At 42.1% G+C, this 20,168-nt stretch overlaps 1 protein-coding gene across 1 annotated transcript; it reads left to right on the top strand.

The window, feature by feature from the left end:
- Positions 1-1,719: 1,719 nt before the first annotated feature.
- st8sia3 (ST8 alpha-N-acetyl-neuraminide alpha-2,8-sialyltransferase 3) lies at positions 1,720-19,132 on the top strand (the record flags this gene model as incomplete). Its single annotated transcript, XM_079289918.1, has 5 exons — positions 1,720-1,943; positions 8,217-8,246; positions 11,494-11,613; positions 13,358-13,915; positions 18,850-19,132. The coding sequence occupies exons 1-5, from the start codon at positions 1,780-1,782 to the stop codon at positions 19,130-19,132; spliced, it is 1,155 nt and encodes a 384-aa protein (XP_079146044.1). The 5' UTR covers positions 1,720-1,779.
- Between the last annotated feature and the right edge of the window lie 1,036 nt (positions 19,133-20,168).

Here is a 20,168-nt window from a genome sequence, read left to right as displayed (position 1 = left end):
ATCAATAAAACGGGGATGAATTGATATCATTGTATAAAGAGAGAGACGTCTTTACATTCTAATATAATGTAAAGAAGTTACATTGTAATACAATGTAACTTCTTTACATTCTAGAATTATCTTTTGAAGATGAACAGGACATTTTTCAGTTTCCAGTAATGGTTGGGTTGTTACTTTGGGTGCTGCTTTAGTATTGATCATGTTTTGATATTTGAGTCATGTTGTGGATGATCAGATGGAGTTATGATGGTAGCAGTCGCCCAATTGCAGATTCAGCTTGAGCAAAACCTTTGTCTATTGTGTTCAAATCAGGCCCATAGGAGTTTACAAGGCAGGCGTCCTTTCTCTAAGCACTGACCTGATGCATCAAGTGGATATGTTTTGCTGAACATAATATTATGCATTGGTCCTCTACATCCTCTAGTCTAATGAGCAGACTTATAAACGCACTGTTACAACTCCTTCATAGTGTCATATTGCTTTTCGGAGAATTATGATGATAAGTTCATAGAAGATGCAAAAGTATACTTATGTACAATATATTATGTTGAACATTGTTGCTCCTGGATGGATCACAGCCAACCCAATTATGTTCAACACAGCTCCATGTCCTTGGTCATGGTGCCACAGCACTGAAAAGAATAAACTTCATCATTCTCAACATTCTGACCCTTTGCTTTTTTATTAACAGCATTTACTTGTACTTTTACTTTCAATACTTAAGTACATTTAATATCAGAAAATTACTTTTGATACTTAAGTACAATAAATATCAGATACTTTAAGACTTTTACTCAAGTAGTATTCTAATAGGTGACTTTTACTTTTACTGGAGTTTTCCAGTAAGGTATCTTTACTTTTACTCAAGTATGGCTTTTGGGTACTTTATACACATATTGCACAGGAAACAACATATAGCCCCCCCCCCCCCCCCCCCCCCCCCCCCTCTGCCTCCATCAGGACGCAGAGCTCCGCCTCGGATGCTGCCGTTCATCTGATTACCGCGATACAAGAGCTGCGTCAACTTAAAGCGACACGCGCCGCTTTCTTTAATTAGACTACCGGAGAGAGGACGTGGAGGAGGAGGGGGAGAGTCAGGGCGAGAGAGGCGCCGAGGATACAGATGAGGAAAGGGAGCAGCATCCGCCGGGCGCCACCATCTTCTCCTCCCTACAGGAAGCCGCGTGTCGCCGCGTCACTTCGCAGCCTGGAGGATATGACACCGGCTGTGATCTGAGCCTGCAGAAAAAGAAAAAACCTCTTAGACCCCCCCCCCCTCCTCCTCCTCATCATCCTCCTCATCATCCTCCTCCTCCATCCTCTGCTCTCCATTCTGCGATACGCGGACTCGCCAGTGCGTCACACTCCGTTCTTCCTGCGTGCGTCGTTTTCTTCCGCTGACGCGTCGCAACCTCCTCGCCTCATTATTCTTAGGTCATGAAATCGGCTGCAAAAACACGCGGCCACCCGCTCTCCGCTCCTGGCTCCAGCCGTGGACTCCGTAGCCTCCGTGGCCTCCGTTGAAACGCGTCGATAAATCCGCGGTTCGCGCGTCCATGTTCGCCTGTGCGGCCTTTTGCATTTCTGCGCCCTCTGTTCGCCGCCCATGCGTCGCCGCTGCCGCGCCACCGCATCTCCTCCTTCACCTCCTCTTCCCCCTCCCCGCATGGACTCTGAAATCCACGTGAAGCGCGCGTCGTCGTCGTCGCCGTCTCCTCGTCCTGGCCGCCCGGTGATCCTCCTCTGGCCCGGGGGGTCCGGTGTCCGCAGAGAGGCAGGATGGTGCGGATCGTCAGCGCGCTGGGGCTCGTCATGTTCAGCGTGGCGCTGCTCATCCTGTCGCTCATCAGCTACGTGTCCATCAAGAAGGACTTTCTGCTCAGCACCCCCAGATACGGACCGAACGGAGGACCCAGGATGTCCATGTTCCACGCGGGGTTTCGGTGAGTTCCGGAGGAGGGGGGGCGGCTATAGAGCTGAGTTTTTGGAATGTATTTTTAGTGCTTTCAGGTGTGTACATGCTGACACTGTAGAAAGAAACAGCTCAATGTGACCTAGAGTGTATGCAGCCTTCTAATGTGCCATTTCATTGATTGTCTTAAATCCTCATAGATGATGTTCCTTACTGTTGTTGTTTGTTTTTTTACATATAGTTTCCCAGATGAATGCTCCTCTCTCAGTTTGTGCTGGAAGAGTGGAGCAGTGTAACCATTAAACACGTAAACTTTGCCTCCAGAAGAGGTGCAGCAGTGATCCGCCTCAGATGGAGGCCCCTGTGTGAGGCCCGGCAGCTCTCAGACTCTGCTGCTGTGCTTTGCCTGTCGTTTGGTTAATTCGGACCATGAAGTATTAAAATACTTACTCTCATCATTTACACACTATAGGGCCAAACACCCGTATCGACATAATTAAGTGTGCTTTTGTTCCGGGGCTGTTTTTAATGGTTTGGGAGCCACTGTTCCAGTAGTCTTCTATGGTGATGCTGCAGCATACAATGATGATGTATTAGCCAAAATAATGTGCTTCCAACTTTGTGCAACCCTACAGCCAGACAGAACACTGACATTAGATCATTTTTGCAAAACCTTTACGTCCAAAGATAATGTTTTAAAAACAGTTTCTTATATTTGACGACAATCTTTCCCAAACACTGGGTCTGGGCCCTCAGGTGGGTCGCAGGAGATTTTATTACGGTCGCCAAATAAATGTCTTTCATCGTCTTTTTTTAATTTAACGTTTATATCCGCAGTTAACCTTTGAGCAGCACGAGGAAGCCTGAATGTTTGCATTGTTCCGATCATGATAGCATTGGATGTAACATGAAAGGTTAGCGTACATTCTGTTTGTTGATCTGATGAGAAGAACGAGATAGCCTGTTAGCTCTGCTTGAATGCATTCATTCTGTCTCATTTATGAAGTATTTCTCGTGCACATTTTAATCTCTCGTGCATAAAACAACGTTGTGACGCGTATATCTTCAACTTGGCCAGTTCACCTCGTCAAGATAATATAAGGTGACGTGTGAATGGCAGTAAAGATGGTTAGGAACGTTCATTTACGTCTTAAATTCGCTCTTCTCATGATTCATAGACGAGACCTGTCGTGAATCTAGTCTCGGCGGTTTTGTCATTTTTAAAAAGTGGGTCCCCAGAAAAGAATAGTTTGGGAACAGTGTTTCATGTTACGGGTAAGGTTAGGGAAAGGTCTTGGTCTTGGTCATGGTTGCAGACTCAGCCCGACAATCTACAAAAAGTTTCCAAATCCTTAAAAAACAGTCGCAGCTAAACAATTAGTTCAGCGACGGCTTTCACTTATTAGCCTGTTCTTATGATCAAACTCCGTATGGCATCACGAACGTTACCTGCAGTGAGGATGGAGTGGAGAGCAGGAGAGCAGGGCCGTCCTTCAATCAGAGGATCGGCGGTTCGATCCTCGGCTCCGCCGGTTGCATGTCGATGTGTCCTTGAGCAAGACACTTAACCCCAAAATTGCTCCCGTAGCTGTGCCTACGGTGTATGAGTGTGATAGAATCTGAATTGTAAGTCGCTTTGGATAAAAGCGTCTGTTCAATGACTGTCTTCTAATGTAAAGTACAAACAGTAGAAAACTGAGCCACACTTTGGATCTTTTTGTTCTAAATTTCGTGACTATTTTACGAAGTGCCGTGCGACTGGGCTGGTGTCTCATGCTGTGAGGCGGTGTATGTGTCAGAGTAAAGAAGACAGAGAGAGAGGTTTGCAACGCTGCTTTTTTCAGCGAAGATCTCACTCCATAACATCTGAAGTAGAGACATTAACTCCGGACCTTATCGATACTCTGGTTTTCGGGGTGCATCCCTGTAGTGCTAAATAACGTGACCAAGTTTCAATGAGCACAAACAGGTGATGAGATGATGGGCCCTGGTTATACAGATGCCTAAACCCTCAGCCTAGTTGAGCTAGACAACTAATTCAATATAACATAGTAAATATATATCTGAATTCATGACTTCTTTATGATTAAAATATCATCCGATATGGAGAATATAATAATCTAACAAGGCAGACAGTAACATTTTGTGCAGAACTAATAACCTCAAATCATCAGCAGCTTCCTCCACAAGACTTTGTTTTAAAGAGAAGATGAAGCAGCTGATGCTTTGCTTATTGTTGAATGAAGCACTTACGGTTATTAAAAAGATTGAAATATGTCTCCGCAGGATCAGTTCAGGTTCATATTTTCTGATATTTTGTCATAAATATAGAGTATAATCAGACACCCTATCTGTCCATAGACTGTATATAAGTCGTGGACGTAGTCATCTTCACGTCACCCATCGGTTTGTGGACTGACATTTCGGAGCCTGCTGGTCAGCAGAGAGAATGCAAGTTTTAAGACACTTCCGCATTGGCTTCACTCTGTATCACGCCTGTAACTGTCATGTCAGTGGTGGATGACACTGATTGGCTGATTTGTTTTTTAAATGAGGAGCTTTGCCCTGATAAACTGGTCTACAGTACATGCAGTACATGTCAGTGTGTTTTCTGTGAAGTGTGGGCGTCTGTCACTTAATCCTACAGCTGTGAAGTAGATCAGCTGGTTCACTCACAACTCCTCCGTCTCTTTGAGTCCATTCGCTGCCATGTTTACAATTATTTTATGCCTTTTATGAAGTAATGTTTTCGAAAGGATTTAATGAATACAAATGTATTAATACATTTGTTTAAACTTCTTCGATACTGAAAAACTAAACTTTTTACAGTTGCTCAGGTTAATTCAGCCTTAAGTGTCCATTAGAACTGGGCCTTTAGTACCTCCTCAAAAAAACTAACTATCACTAACAAAAATAGTCTACCGGGTCTCAAGACAGTGGCGCCGGCAGGATTCTATTACTACTGCACAAGAACTGCCCGGCCGCTTATAGGCTACCTTTATACATCCATGGTTGGAACCTAGATATTAAAGAGAACTGAACACAGTATCAGAGGCAGGGCCCCGTTGGTTCCTATGAAAGATGCTCATTGGTGCAAGAGGCCAAAAGAATAAGTTCGACTTCTGAGTATAAAATTCAGGGAAAAATACTCAGATCTTCCAGCGATCTTCTGCATTATGGGGCCCATAAAGCAAGCTCACTAGCGTTTCCTTTAATCCCGCCTTCCAGCCCTCGGTCCAGCATTGTTCTGGAACTCATCAATGGGAGGAAGGAAAATAACTCTGGATTCAGTTATTTGTGTATTTTACAACATTTAGGACCTAATGATTTAAATAAAAGCTATTAATTTACCTCAACAATAATTATCCTTTATTTATAGACGTCTCTTTCCTAATATAGGTCTATGGGGAACAGTCATTTTGGGCCACATGGCATCATGTGACGGACCCGGAAGTTGAAATTCCACTGTTTGGCCTCTACTTCAAAGCCTGGTGCTCTTCCTGGGGACTTGGTTCCCATGCCTGCACATACGCAGTATATTTAGCGAGCGAGTGAGCGAGCAAGAAAGGGAGATTGATAAATGTATTTTGCATTAACATTACCTATACAACGCCATAAAACTCAGATTAGCCACAGGCAAAGTCCAGCCAACAGGCCTGAAAAACAACAACCACAGACAGCTAGATAATTGGCTATAATAGCCAAAAACGCCTGAGGGATGTTTTAAAAAGCCCTTCCCTCCATTCTCAATATGCCACTGCAACATTAACTCCAAAACATATGTTTTTATATCATGAAATGTTCTGCTTCAATCCATATTTGTTGGCATTTAGCCTTTCAAAAACAACGTTTTGGGCATTTTAGGCATGAGACGCGCCATAGCCCAGAGAAACGTGTGGTAAAAGTCAGTGTTAGGCGTAAAAGCAACACCTTCCCTCATTTGGCAGCATCAGCATGAGAATAGTTATAGTTATAGCAATAACAACAAAATACAACAAGTGTGGGGGAACAAAATGCAACCAGTTCAACGAGATGCAACACTGTATCAACATTAGCAACACAACTTCAGTTACACACACCAATGACGTTCACTTGAAGACAAAATCCAACCTGTCCCTTTTGGATGAATTTCTCGATTAGCCGGGTCATGAAGCTGATCCAAAAGAACTCGCTTTTATGGATGCTGCACAGTCGGTATTGTCCTTTTGTGTTCCTCGCATATGATTTCATCAATTCGAGGGCAGTAAATGTCAGGAAGTGTTAAAATCAAACATAGTAGTGCATGGTGCTGATTCATGCTGTCCCACAGTCCTTTATGTTGGAAAGGTTCGATGGGTCTTTCCCTGAACATCTGCCATGGAGCACATCCACCAGTTGAGAATGCCTGCTTTAGAGGAACAAGCTCTTACCACTAGGCTACCGAGACGCTCCTCACGACTCAATTTCAAAGTCATGCATTGATTGACATCTGTTGTATTACTTCCTGCAAACAACGGTGACATATATACTAGGAAAATGAGAATATAGTGGACTTGGGTGATAGTGTTTGATTGTGCTCCGCAATTATTTTTCCGTCTGGTCACATGGAAACATTTATGAGGTTTTCACATTTTGCAAATCAATTATTCATCTTAAAATATAAACTAAACTTTTAAACAGATTTCAGTAGGGCCACTGTTGCACACCTGCACGTAAAATCATTCTGTAAATCTTCGTCGTTCTTGCCTTGTTCGGTCAGGTCTGGAGGGTGATGCTTGAAACGGTGTCGTTCTGTTGAAGGTTCTGGACGCCAGCGAGCAGACCTTGGATCTGATTTACAGCATAAGAGCCGCATTCATTTTCTTCCCGCTTGTAATCATTTTCCTCCTGGCTCGCCGTCACCGCGGGGCCAAGGTTACGCTCAGAGTGAGTTAGATGCGAAGGAGGGCAGCATTTTGAAGGAAAACAACTTCAACGGACAAGTTTCCTGCTGTGGTCGTGTAGAATGAGAGTTCATGATCAAGAGAAAGGTGGATTTTTGGTTTTGCTCTGAATGTGGTGCAGCCAGTTGATGGAGGGTCCATTTGATGGTCAGTCTTTCCTCTGACAAATGAGTTTGGCCAGAATACAATTAAAAAGAATATGTTCCAAATGATCTCGGTGACCCCCTGACCTGTAATCTAGCGACACCATCAGGCCCACATTTCCACTGGACTCTAAAGGTCGGATTTCCACGTTAGCATCTGCACAAAGTACAGGTGAGGCCAACAGGAATGTCTTTTTACAGGGAATTAAAGAACAGAATCACTAATTAATGAAACAAAAGTATTGGTGAAATTAACATTCAGATTTAATGATGGGGCTTCATGAAAGGTTTTCAAATCATTACAATTAAGATGATGTCTGAACCAAATGGTAATTCATGGCAATTCATAAAACAGTTGTCAAACAGATATTTTCCGAAAACCATCAACTTCATAGCGGCGCTAGAGGAAAGGGGATCACCAAAGTCAACAGGATTCAGCCTCTTGGAACCATGAATGTCTAAACCAAATTTCATGGCCATTCATCGAGTCGTTGACATATTTCCATCTTGACCAACTGACAGAACAACATTGCCATCCACAATGCTAGCATAGCTTTAAAATACCAAACATTTAGCGAGGGTTTGTAAGTGAAAGCTTTAAACCACATTTGTTGAACTGATTGTGGTGCCAGATAAAAAGTCAGAGGATCTCAAAAGTCATCAGGATTCATGCTCTGGGAACCACGAATGTCTGTAGCAATTTTGTTTGTGCCAATCAATTTTGTTAATGTCACGATATTCCAGACCTACTGTTGCAAAAACCTTCTTCGGGAATTTTTTGCACGTTCATACACTACCATTCAAATAGTTTTTGCAGTATAACTTAGCCCTCTGATGGTCGAGATAAACAAATGTGCGACTATGAAAATACATTATGTTTTATAAACCTACTGTGACTGAAAATCTGCTTTTGCTAGTTCACCATCACATTGTATTCACTCAGCCAGTGACCAAACATGTCTTCTACTAAGCTTGATTTTCGAAATAATTGCATTTTTATTTTGGCAGTACTTTGTAATTGCAACAAAAAAGGGCCAAAAACTCAAATGGCCGCCATTCGAGCTGTTATATTACAATAAGTGTTGTTACAATAATGTAAAATCAAGTAAGTATTTTACAGCCTACTATAAAGTCTTTTAGGTTTTCCTCTCTGTCCGTAAATGTCATTTTAAAGTCACTGGTGATGATGAAGATAAGAGAGTTTATTTTTTTTGTTTTTGTGTTACATTCCTCCTGCAGCGAGAGGCCGCCTCGCAAACCTGACCTGAGGTGAATACAGAGTGCTGACTTTTGAATTCAAAAGACAAGGATGTACTCTGTCTTTCATTTTCCTTCATTTTAATATTCATAATTTTTCATGGCAGCTTGATCTATCTTTCTATCTATCTACAATCTATCTATTTTGTGGTGTTGGTTTTGAAACAGCATGAAATAAAGAATTAAGAGGAATACTAAGAGTTAAAAAAATAAATATGTGATATACATATATGATGATTGCATTAGATTATTCCAGTACATTGCAGTAGTAAATACGTTTTTAATGATCTTTGACACAAGTTTTTATTTTTTTTTATTCAAGGTTCTATTCCTTGATACTAACATGAATCATCTGTATATTTGGGGATTAGTAACGAAGTCCCCAAAGGCCTCCAAAATTTAGTTTATAAATCTTAATCTTGGTTATTATCTTCTGCATGCAAGATAATAACGTGTACATATGAAGGCTAAAAATAAATATGCAGCATATTTAAAAATCCTAAATATATTGAAACAACACGTTCTTACTCCCAATTCGTCAAAATGGCAGCTTGGTTAACAAGTGGTTAATTACACCGATGCACCGTATCTGTATGAGATGCACTCCGCTTTTAAACAAACTCCAATGTAAACCTATTGCAAAATACGTTTTTTGGTGAGAAACCTGAAAAATACAGTTGTTTGAAGGAAATTATTGGATGGTCAGAGCAACTGATGTAGTATAAAGAGCGGGAAATTCTGCCTGTAGGTCGGACACGTCAAACGAACACAGGACTTTCACCCAGGAGACAGCTGTTCATGTTCCGTGTGAAACTAAGTCAAGGTGGACTTCTCTGACCGTACGTTTATAAAGTAACTTGTGTACTTAAAGCCCAAGCAAGTGCTTTTGTTTCCATAGCCTAAGTAGTTTTTTTGCATAAGTAAAGTTAAATACTAAGTAAACCCACATTGGAAGTTTATTTTTGAAAAGACACTATGCATGTCCCGAGTGGAAACTGACTCTCCGTCCCTGACGCGTCCAAAACTGACGCGAGAGGGGTAACTAGAGCATCATAGTTTGAAGTGGAGGGCCACTGACGTTGTGTCGGTGTTTGATGAGTTGGGAGTGAGAACGTGTTGATTGAAATGTCCTGCATTAATACAAAAATCCAGTTCCAAGTCTTGATACAAAGAGAGATCTTTCCCAACTGCAATGTGCTCAACTTTAGTATTCCCACTGTAGTCTTCTGGCAAATTCAAGTCGGTAGCTACAGTACATTATGCTGGTCCGGATTCAGCGCTGCACCTCTCTGGCTTAGCCTCACTGGCGTCAAAGATGGCGAACAGTGCAATAGCAAAAATGAGCTGCTGGAGGTCTGACTGCCATCAGATCCAGGTCAAACAGTATTTACACATACTTTTTAAAGTTTGTCTTGAGGTTTGGGCATCACAGAGGTGGGGTTTAGCATGCAGGACAGTATAAATCACAGAATGTTTGAACGAGCCTCCTCAGTGATCAAACCTTCGACGCTGTCTGAACTGTCCTGATTGAGTAAATTCCACCAACTTCACTCTTCAAGCAAGATGAACCAAGCTGACTCGCAAATACTATTTGACCAGCTGTGTCTGCCATAGCTAAGTCTTGTCCTGAATCCTTGACATTTTGATGTTAATCAAAGGCAGAAGATTGGTATTAAAAAGGCAAGATCTCTGTTTAAACCCACTTTGCATTGTAGGAACTCCTCTTTGTCCGTCTTTTCCAGAGTCAGATGCGAAGATCGTTTTCCACAAAGACTTGAGGAAGGTGAAAACTGCAAGCCTAACTGTAGAACCAGCTCGTCAATGTTTGCTGCACAATCGACCTGCTGATGTTGGGTCTTTCAGATATCTCGGTTTGTCAGCTAACAAGCTAGTCACCAATCCATCCGGTTGTTGGCTGGGTTTTGGTTTTGCTAGAGTTGAGACAGACCTTGGTGACTCCACCATAAGGACAGGACTTTTGAGATACTATGTTCAGTCATTGTACCCAACACCTGTTGGTCAACAAATACCTAACTGCTGCTAAAACCACAAGGTTTCATTTTCAACATAATAGTTCTACGCCAGCTCAACAAACAAGATGCAAGTAAATCATACAGCTTTTGCAGTTGTTGAAAGGTGGATCAGTTTTCCTCTGCTTCCACTCTTTGTGCTAAGCTAAGCTAAACACATCCTGGACCTTTCTTTGTTGCGATGAAACCAATGTCCACTTTCTCATTTGACTTTGGGTAAGACGGAGAATGTTGTGTTTAGAGGAATGCTACCAGTAAACCGCAGCACAGACAAGAAAGAGTCAAATGCATTCAAAATGTCAAGGTTTCCATGCAAAAATCTGACACATTTCAATTAGGTTAGAAAGTTAATTAATAGACTGGTAATCTGGTTAAGTCTCAGTTTTTATATTTTCACTTACAGCATTTGAAGAGTTGATGCTTCTTGCACTGCAAAAAACAAACAGTGTTCATCTTATCAAGTAGGTCAACCTCATGTTCAGTCTTTAAATGAGATCAAATTTACCAACAAGGTGACGTCATTGGATCGGAGTTTAAATGTCTTAAAATGCAGTAAACATGGTCGCCTTTCAAGATGTGGGCGGTTGTTTTAAAACTATCTCGAAAGTGAAGGGAAATTAAACCAAATTTGGTTGTTGGGGATCTGTTTCACTCTACATACAGAGTCTCAAAGGAACTATGACAACTTGCTAAGATGGACAGAATTCCTGCAACAGTTTTTGCCACATTGCTTACCTTCTACCTTTGATTTGATTCTAGACAAGAGGCTGCGTTTACACTGAGCTGATAGTGTAAATCAAAGTGTCTGAATCTGTTTTTCACTGCAGCTGGTTTCCTAAAGAAACAAAACACAATAGCATCATTGCTGCTGCTTGGATGCAAACAAAGGTTACAATCCTATCTCAGATTTGGAGTCAATTTGCTCAAGATTTATGTATTATGTTTGCGCACAACTCCAAATAATTACAATAAGATTTCTAGGGTATTGGCTTGTTTATAACTTGACTGCTTGTATTTCTTGGCCTGTCAGACAAATTACTTTTAATGCATTGCAATGCAGGTAAATGAGGATATTTTTTTCATTACCTACACACCTTGTTTTAAAAGAGCTATAATGCTCCTCAAAACATTCTAAAGTGCAAGTGGATGAAGCCGACCTCCTCTGAACACCTCAGGACTGGGTTAACCTCAGTGTCTCCCCTTCCTCTTCCTCTTCCTCGTCTGTGTAGCTCCCAGCTGGCGTTGAAGTATCTGGATCCAGCTTTCACTCCTCTGACCAGCGCTCTCAGCGAGGACATGCAGAACGCCTCGAAATGGACCTACAACAGTTCTGCTTTTCTACAGCTGAAGTAGGTTACTCTGTCTGTGGTGGAGTTTCTTTGGCTGTTCCCCAAAGGCCTCCAATGCTCACAGCAGTGAGCACTAGTGGTGGAAATATTATTGAATTCGAGAATAATATATGTTGTGTGAACATATTGTAAAAAATGTCTTATTTTATACAATAAGCACGAAAGTTTAATTTGGAAAGTCAAACCACTGAAACTGAGACACGATCAGGAGATTGTTTCCCAAACAGCTGTAGTGACTATAAGCACTGGTTTTAAAGTAGTTGGAAACAAGTCCAAGTCAAGTCTCAAGTCATAGACAAGTACATGCCAAGTCTTTAGTCTTGACGAAGTCTTAACTCAAGTCTACAGTTCTTGAGGGCTGGTCCAAGTCAAGTCTCAAGTCAGCTGACACAAGTCGAAGTCAAGTCTCAAGCCAGTCAAGACATGTAAATGTCAAGTATTCAGTCTTGATAAACCCAGTCATCATAACTCAAGTCGCCATTGTTGAGGGCTGGTCCAAGTCAAGTCTCAAGTTAGCTGGGACCAGTCCAAGTATTGTTTCAAGTCAGCTGAGACATGTCCAAGTTAATTCTCAAGTCAAGTTGAGACAAGTCCAAGTCAAGTCAAAGTCAGTCGAGACAAATATATGTCAAGAATTGAGTCTTATCAAAGCTAGAGTAAGTGTTACGTCCCAGCCAAGTTTTTAGTCAAGCCTTTTGTCATGTCCAAGCAAGTCTCAAATCAAGTCTCAGGTCCGCTGTCTTATGTATTTGTTCATTGTTGCGGCTTGGATGTCTTTGCTTACGAGCTTGAAGTCAAATCACATCAGAGTCAAGTGGAAGTCCTGGTAGAAGAAGAAATATATTTTGTGCAACCAGGGAGCTGAGATCACGTTCAGATAAACTGACCATCAGATGAGAGAGAGCATTAAAATGCTCACTCTGATGTATTTTAATGTCACAAAATGGGGTTTTATCAGGTTTGTTGGGGCCAAAGGGTGAAGAACAATATCAGCAACAATACAAGAGAACAACTGCATCGACATCGACAGTCTGCTTAATCTGCACATTAATCATGTTTAATGCAGATTTAACTGCACAAATGGCATTAACTGGTTTAACTGTTTATAGTTCATGAGGTCTTTCATCACTGGGTCTAAACCCCCCATAGGTTTGTTTTTCCTTTAATCTACTGTTTGTCATTATCATGTTGACATTCTGTCTTGGTTACTGTGCCAAATGTCTCGTCTGAAGTTGTGACTGTACCATACAATGAGCAGAGCTGTAAATTAAGCTTAAATTCATTGATAAGCAACATTAAAGAGCAGTCATACTTTTAAAAAAGTAAATATTTCTAAATCTATTTTTGTGGCTCAGCAGTTCTTTCTGCAATTCTGAAAGATTGTGTTTAATGTTAAAGGGTCACGCATTTAGTCGTGCATACTGTATAATTCAGATGCAGTTATCACAAAAATGTACTAACATTGTACTAAAAGTTATTGGTTTATGTTTATTTTTGTGTAATTCTGGTGAACTGTGCCTTTAACTTTGATATCTATTCATTTAAGAACTGTTTTTGTTTTTTAAAACTAGCAGGAGGTGGACATATTAACATCAACACCTGTAGTATACCAGTGGTGTTCATGCATTGCATTGCTTTATGTTCAGGAGGAGGGTTCATAGTATTTTGTCCATCTACTGTCCAATCCAACAGCATTATACTGTGGAGGTGTTGCTATTATTGTGTCCACAAAAATGTCTTGCAGAAACGAGATCGCTGAATACATCGACATCCCCCACAACTTCACACTGATAAGAGACTCAGTCCGAATCGGACAGCTGATGCACTACGACTACTCCAGCCACAAGTACGTCTTCTCCATCGGTGAGAACTTCCGCTCGCTCCTCCCCGAGGTCTCGCCGATCCTCAACAAGCACTACAACGTCTGCGCCGTGGTCGGCAACAGCGGCATCCTCACCGGCTCGCGCTGCGGCACCCAGATCGAGAAGTTTGACTTTGTCTTCCGATGCAACTTTGCACCGACCGAGATCTTTAAGAAGGACGTCGGGCGGCGGACCAACATGACGACCTTTAACCCCAGCATCCTGGAGAAATACTACAACAATTTGCTGACTGTGCAGGACAGGAACAACTTCTTCCTGAGCCTGAAGAAGCTCGACGGCGTCATACTGTGGATCCCAGCGTTTTTCTTCCACACGTCGGCCACGGTGACGAGGACGCTGGTCGACTTCTTCGTGGAACATCGAGGTCAGCTGAAGGTCCAGCTGGCCTGGCCCGGAAACATCATGCAATATGTCAACAGGTAAGACACCCAGTAAGACTGCGGTCCATTAACAACAAAGCCCCCTCTATTAATATTATATAATGACATCTTAACAGCAGCCTTTGCATTTACACCATGATGAGCGGAGAATCCGAATGAACTTACACCAGGCTACGTCATTTATTAAGACGGCAGATGTTATTGACATGGGTCTGCCATGTGCCGCCTTAAGAAATTGAGGAACGGCATTAGTCCAGTGTACCCTATGCTATAGTGGTGCATTTCTTGGGGACTATTTTCAGCCGTGGATTAATACACATTTGGTGCTGACTGTTAACAGCAGCAGGATGGTGTATTGAGTCAAAATAAACTGTTAAGAGATGCATCCATTGCAATTTCCATGGCCGATTTTCATTCTAAGAACTATAATCGACAGCAAGGCTCCAGACCAGTGGTCACCAACCTTTTTAAGCCCAAGATCCCCGACCCCTGCCTTGGTGACAGGCAAGATCTACCTATTGAGGCGTTGAGAGAAAAGGGATTCAAAGAAAGGGGGGGCTTAGCCCCAAGGGGAGCGTGTCATGTTTGCGGCCGTAGCGCGCGGCAAATTGTTTTGGGGCCTATTTAGGACCGCAAAAATCCATTGTTTCAGACAGTTCATAGATTGGTTCAATCAGAAAGAGTGTGATTTTGCTCTGTAGTTCTGCTTGCATCCATTCAGTATATGATAACACAAGAGACAGAATTTAAGGGTCACAGTGAAATTTGACAACACAAATATGACCTTTTCTCAAATAAAGAGAGAGAAATAATTTTCCTGCTTGTGAAGGAAAGATGGATAAACTAGCTTTCATATCCGCGTCACTCCCAAATCCTAATTCTTAAAGGGGCCACACACAATGGATGGAGAATGGACCTGACAGTGTCAACTTTTGAGTTGTTTCCTTGTTTTATGCAGAAGGGAATCAGATTTTGATCAACATTTACATCTATTTTGTTGTCCGTGTAGTTTTTACATACCAGTGATATTTTATGCTAATTTGGACACTATCACTGAGATAAACATGAACTAGTTCAGTGTCAAATATACCATTCAATGGAGAAAAAAAACATGAATAACAAAAATAAAAGAACACATTTCAAGTACATCTTAATTAACGAATGACAAATATTGTATGATGGGCTGAAATGGAAGGCACCCAATGCATTCACTATAACCAAGTCAAACTAGGATTACAATGTACAGAGAGAAACACTACAGGACCAGATCCGGACAGGACTTTCCGCTTTGACATGATTTTAATCAGTCTGAAGTAGGGCTGGGCGATAAATCGATTTAATCGATTAATTCGAATGTGTGCTTTAAGGCGATGTGTTTTATTGAAAATCGAGAAAATCGCCCCCACCCCTCCCCCCCGTTGGGTTCCCGTAGTAGAGTGCGCGCGCATTGTTTACAAACTAAAACAATGTCACCGCCGCCGCCGCCGCCACCTCACAACAACAACCCAGCATTTTGGAGACATTCACCAACTGTACTCCGCATGAGAAGAAGAGTGCCCGGTGGAAAGCCATCACGGATGCAGTCGCGATGTATATCGCAAAAGATATGGTGCCCATATACACCGTGGAAAAGCCGGGGTTTATTCACCGTCTCAAAGCTTTGGACCCCAGGTACGTGCTACCAAGCCGTAAACATTTTTCTGACGTTGCCTTGCCTCGGCTGTACAATAGTACACGCCAAAGGATCTCTGCGGAGCTGGAGGGGATGTCATTCTACTCCGCAACAACTGACCTGTGGTCCAGCAGGTTGACCCAGACACCGATCCACTTGACTGGTGGAAGCGTCACCAACTTAACTTTCCAAGGATAAGTACTTTAGCAAAGAAATACCTCTCTGTGCCAGCTACAAGTGCCCCCTCTGAGAGGCTTTTCAGTGTGTGGGGGGGCATTGTTACATGCCACCGTGCATGCCTGAAGCCAGAGGTAGTAGACAGGCTTGTCTTCCTGGCAAAAAATATTTAGAAAAAACATGCACTACTGTTTAATACTGTTGGTTATGTTGTGAATGCACTTGATTTTGTTTACATGCACTTATTTACTGTGCAAAATATGTTATGTTGATGTTAGATCAGATGTTGCACTTTTGAAAATGTGAATGTTAAAGGGTCATATACATTTTATTTCATGCTGTGTTTGTATCAGTGTATTCAGTTAGAAAAGCTTACTGTAAAAAGTTACATTTGCACAGTTGTTTACAATGGAAGGCTACTATTTAATGCCATTTAATGTTATGTTTAATTTAATTTTATATTTAAATGATTCAGGCAAACAAAAGAGTGACCAAATACTTTTTGTATATTACAGGCACCTTTCTACAATGTTCAGGTTTTGTTTGCACTTTATTTTTATCAACCTACTTGGGAAAATCATCACAAAATAAAAGAAAAAATTGTTTTCAACAGCTTCTGTCATCTGCAAAAAATTTTGGGGGAAAAAAATCGATTTAAATCGTGAATCGGATTTTTTGTAAAAAAATCGGAGATTTTTTTTTTAGGCCATATCGCCCAGCCCTAGTCTGAAGTTGCTTTCGCGTTGCCTGTGAAGTCTGCCGATTGTGCATGCCCTTATAAGGAGCTGGCGGGGCGTTTCTGTATGCAAATCCAGGTGCACGCGATTTAAGAATTTTCAGGCGGAGATCTTTTCTGACGTCGGTCTTCCGAAGTCCGTAAGAAAACATTTCAGAAGACACTTCAGAAAATGTTCGAGAATGAGGCCCAATGTGTTTCTGAATTTAGTTTTATTTTATTTTGGAGAGCGACAGGGAAAGTCTCCGAGATCGACCGGTCGATCGCGATCGACGGGTTGGCGACCACTGCTCCAGACTAACGTTTTTCACCCCTGTCTGGAAAATAATGTCAAGTCTGTGTAAACTGACGACAAATTACATTTGAACACATCATGACAGCGTTATAATTCACCTCCCCCCAATACTCATTTATACAACTTGAACTCATCATAATGCAAGCTAAGTCGACCTCCGTTAACGTTAGCCGTTAGCTCCGTTATAAGCAGGACTGTGCTATGGAGAGACTCCATGCACACGAGCTGGTCACTGTGATGACTCTGACCAGTACGATGGCAATGAATTACAATACAACAAGTGCCTGATTAAGTTAGTCGCTCCAAATGTTTTCAAGGTTGTTCCTCCGCCGCTTAATTTGGACTCGCCGTTGTGACAATTTGCGACACGCTGTAGGTTTGCGTGGCTGTGATGCCGGTGCTGCTGTGGGCCGACGTAAAACTATCATGCAACACACGTGTAAATGTAACCTGCAAAAAGAACATGAAATGTGAGAGTAACCTGTAGTGATCAACTGAAAAGCGTCCGGTTTCGATAGTCTGACGATCAATCGGTGCAATTCTAACTGTTCACTGCACCTCTCAGTCATTTTTCTGCTCGTCTTGCACACAATTAGACACATTTACACCTGGTAAAGATGGTCAATGCAAAAATCAACGAAACAAAGCAAATGTTTTCCTCTTCAGAAACAATCCTCTGTGTATATATTACAACCTGCCAGAATATTTACAAATCATACAAAAACAATAAAAGCTGTATCCTCCTATAAAAGGTAGCACACATGTTACACATTTGTATCCACCGGTCTCTCTCTCGCTCTATTCTGATGTCTGTTTTTTGTCCCTATGTATCTCTGTCCTGTTTGTAGTAGTTAGTGTGGTTGCATTGTATTGAGCTGTACTCTTATATGGCAAAGAGGAGATTTAGGCTCCAAAGCCGGATTATAAGGAAACAGCTATTTGGTGAAAGGTATGGCACAGAGCTGGGACTGTGTGTGTGTGTGTGGAGAGGGGTTTAAATCCGGTGCTTAGTGTTGTTGCAGCAGAATAGGCCGCTCGTACAGTAGCGGCCTAATCTTCACCAATCCCATTAAACCTACCTGCTCTGGAAGAATTACCGCGTTCAAGCAGCTCAGTCGGCTTTCAGCACCTCGAGGACTCTTGGGAGGTGGTTTTGTTGAGGCCGGTTTGGAGAGTTCCCCCTCTGTGTTTCTACGGAGCAGGACTGCCTGATAAAAAACATCAGCAGTAGTCTTATTAGGTTTTGTTCTTTTCTCAGATTCTGAAATCATTGCTGTCAACAGTTTATTATCAGATTTTTAGTGACTGACAGTAACAATTCACCTTACTTAAAAACCTAACATGGGCTAAACCTAAGGAAACGGGGGGATCTTATACCTGGTGTGGACAATAGACTATAAGAAGTGGACGTAGTCATCGTGACGTCACCCATTGGTTAGTGGACTGCTGTTACGAGGCTCGAGTTTGCCGATTTCGCCGGTGCCATCTTGGATTACGGCCGTCACCATGTTGGTTTTTTTCGGTACCGATGAAGAGAAGTGACCATATTTGGAATGCAGAGGAGTTACGTAGTGACGCCGGTCGCCCAAATGCAAGTTTTGAGACACTTCTGTATTGGCTTCACTCGGCAGAACCCGAATTTGGCGCCTGGTGTGGACAGACGCTGCAAACCGCAAATGTCTGACAGCTACGAAAATATACAGAAAGGCTTTCCTCACCACAATGTCAGTAGATATATACATATATATATATATATATATATATATATATATATATATATATATATATACATATATATATATACATATATATATATATATATATACATATATATATATATATATATATATATATATATATATATATATACATATATATATATACATATATATATATATATATGTGTTGCGTATTCCACCATATATAGCCAGATATAATATTAATAACAGGTAGAAGCGTGGTGCACTAACCACGTTCAAAGAAACTGGCATTTTTGCCACAATGCCTGATTTGGTGTGAATGCAATCAAACAGTCCACGTTGAAATATCTAAGGTTCCGTTAATGTATAATTGTTCTCACTTGTGCTCAACAGCTACTGGAAAACCAAGCAGCTGTCGCCGAAGCGCCTGAGCACCGGCATCCTGATGTACACGCTGGCGTCCACCATGTGCGACCAGATCCACCTGTACGGCTTCTGGCCCTTTGGCTGGGACCCCAACACGGGGAAGGAGCTGCCGTACCACTACTACGACAAGAAGGGCACCAAGTTCACCACCAAATGGCAGGAGTCCCACCAGCTGCCCGCCGAGTTCAAACTGCTCTACAAGATGCACAAGGAGGGACTGCTGAAGCTCTCCCTCTCCCACTGTGCTTAGGGCTACAAACTGCAGCAGGTGCGGCGCTCCTTCCGGACTCCTCTCCAGCACTTCCTCGGGCCAGAATTGTCAAAATGACGAGGCAGACGAGGGAAGACTTCAATATAATTTGTGGTTGGTGCAATGGGTTAAACTCTTTTCAGCCCCAAAGCCACATTTGACGAAACAGTGCAAGTAACAAGGAGTCTATTCTTTTTCTACTGCTCAAGAATCTAAAGACGCAGAAGACTACAGTTTTGGAAAAGGTGGCTGCGGCTGAACTTTCGGGTGATGTTGCTTTTGTGTCAGAATATCACAACCTTGAATTGCTTCATGGTGTCTTTAATCGCTCGTCACTCTTAGGACTGCAACTACAAATCAGACTGAGGTGAGCGCTGCGTCAGAGAAGGTAGATCCCTCCTCCAGCTCTATGAGGTTGACGCAGTTTGGGTCCTGATGCAATTGGGGCCCTGAAAACTGAAAAGTTGAATCTGGCGCAATTTTTGTTGAAATTGAACACGTCCGATCCGATGTCTGACAGCGCACATTGCTTGTAGATTCAAATGCAGAGATTGTCACCCTGACAACTTTCCATAGTTTGTAAAATCCTGTCTCGTATTGTTATAAAATGCTGTGCAGTGTTTTGGCATCTGATAACCCTTCACCCGTATGAATCAGTTACTCAAAGTGGACTTTCTGAATCATATTTCATTGCATCACTAGTACCTGAAGTGACCACCAACACAGACCATCGGTGTGTCACCTCCGCTGTTGGATGTTGAAACATTTGGATCTACCAGGAACAGTACAAAAGAGAACAAGGCAGCAGTTGTGTTTGCTCCATTGCTCCATTCAATTTAGGCATGTGGTCGAACAATAGCTTACAATGAGTGCAAAATTTAAACACAACAACCATAGATAAGTCACATGCATAAACATTTAGTCACAGGTCTATAAAAACATTTGATTCCTCGTACAGATATCAGTCGGTTGATTGTTAAAGCTGCAGTTGAAACTAACAAATCACCTTATAAAGCTGTTGCAGCTCAAGTGCAAA

Source organism: Melanostigma gelatinosum (genome assembly GCF_949748355.1).
Source record: "Melanostigma gelatinosum genome assembly, chromosome: 18".
In the NCBI taxonomy this organism is placed as follows: Eukaryota; Metazoa; Chordata; class Actinopteri; order Perciformes; family Zoarcidae; genus Melanostigma; species Melanostigma gelatinosum.
Note: the sequence above shows the minus strand (reverse complement) of the source record. Positions and strands in the feature narration are given on the sequence as shown.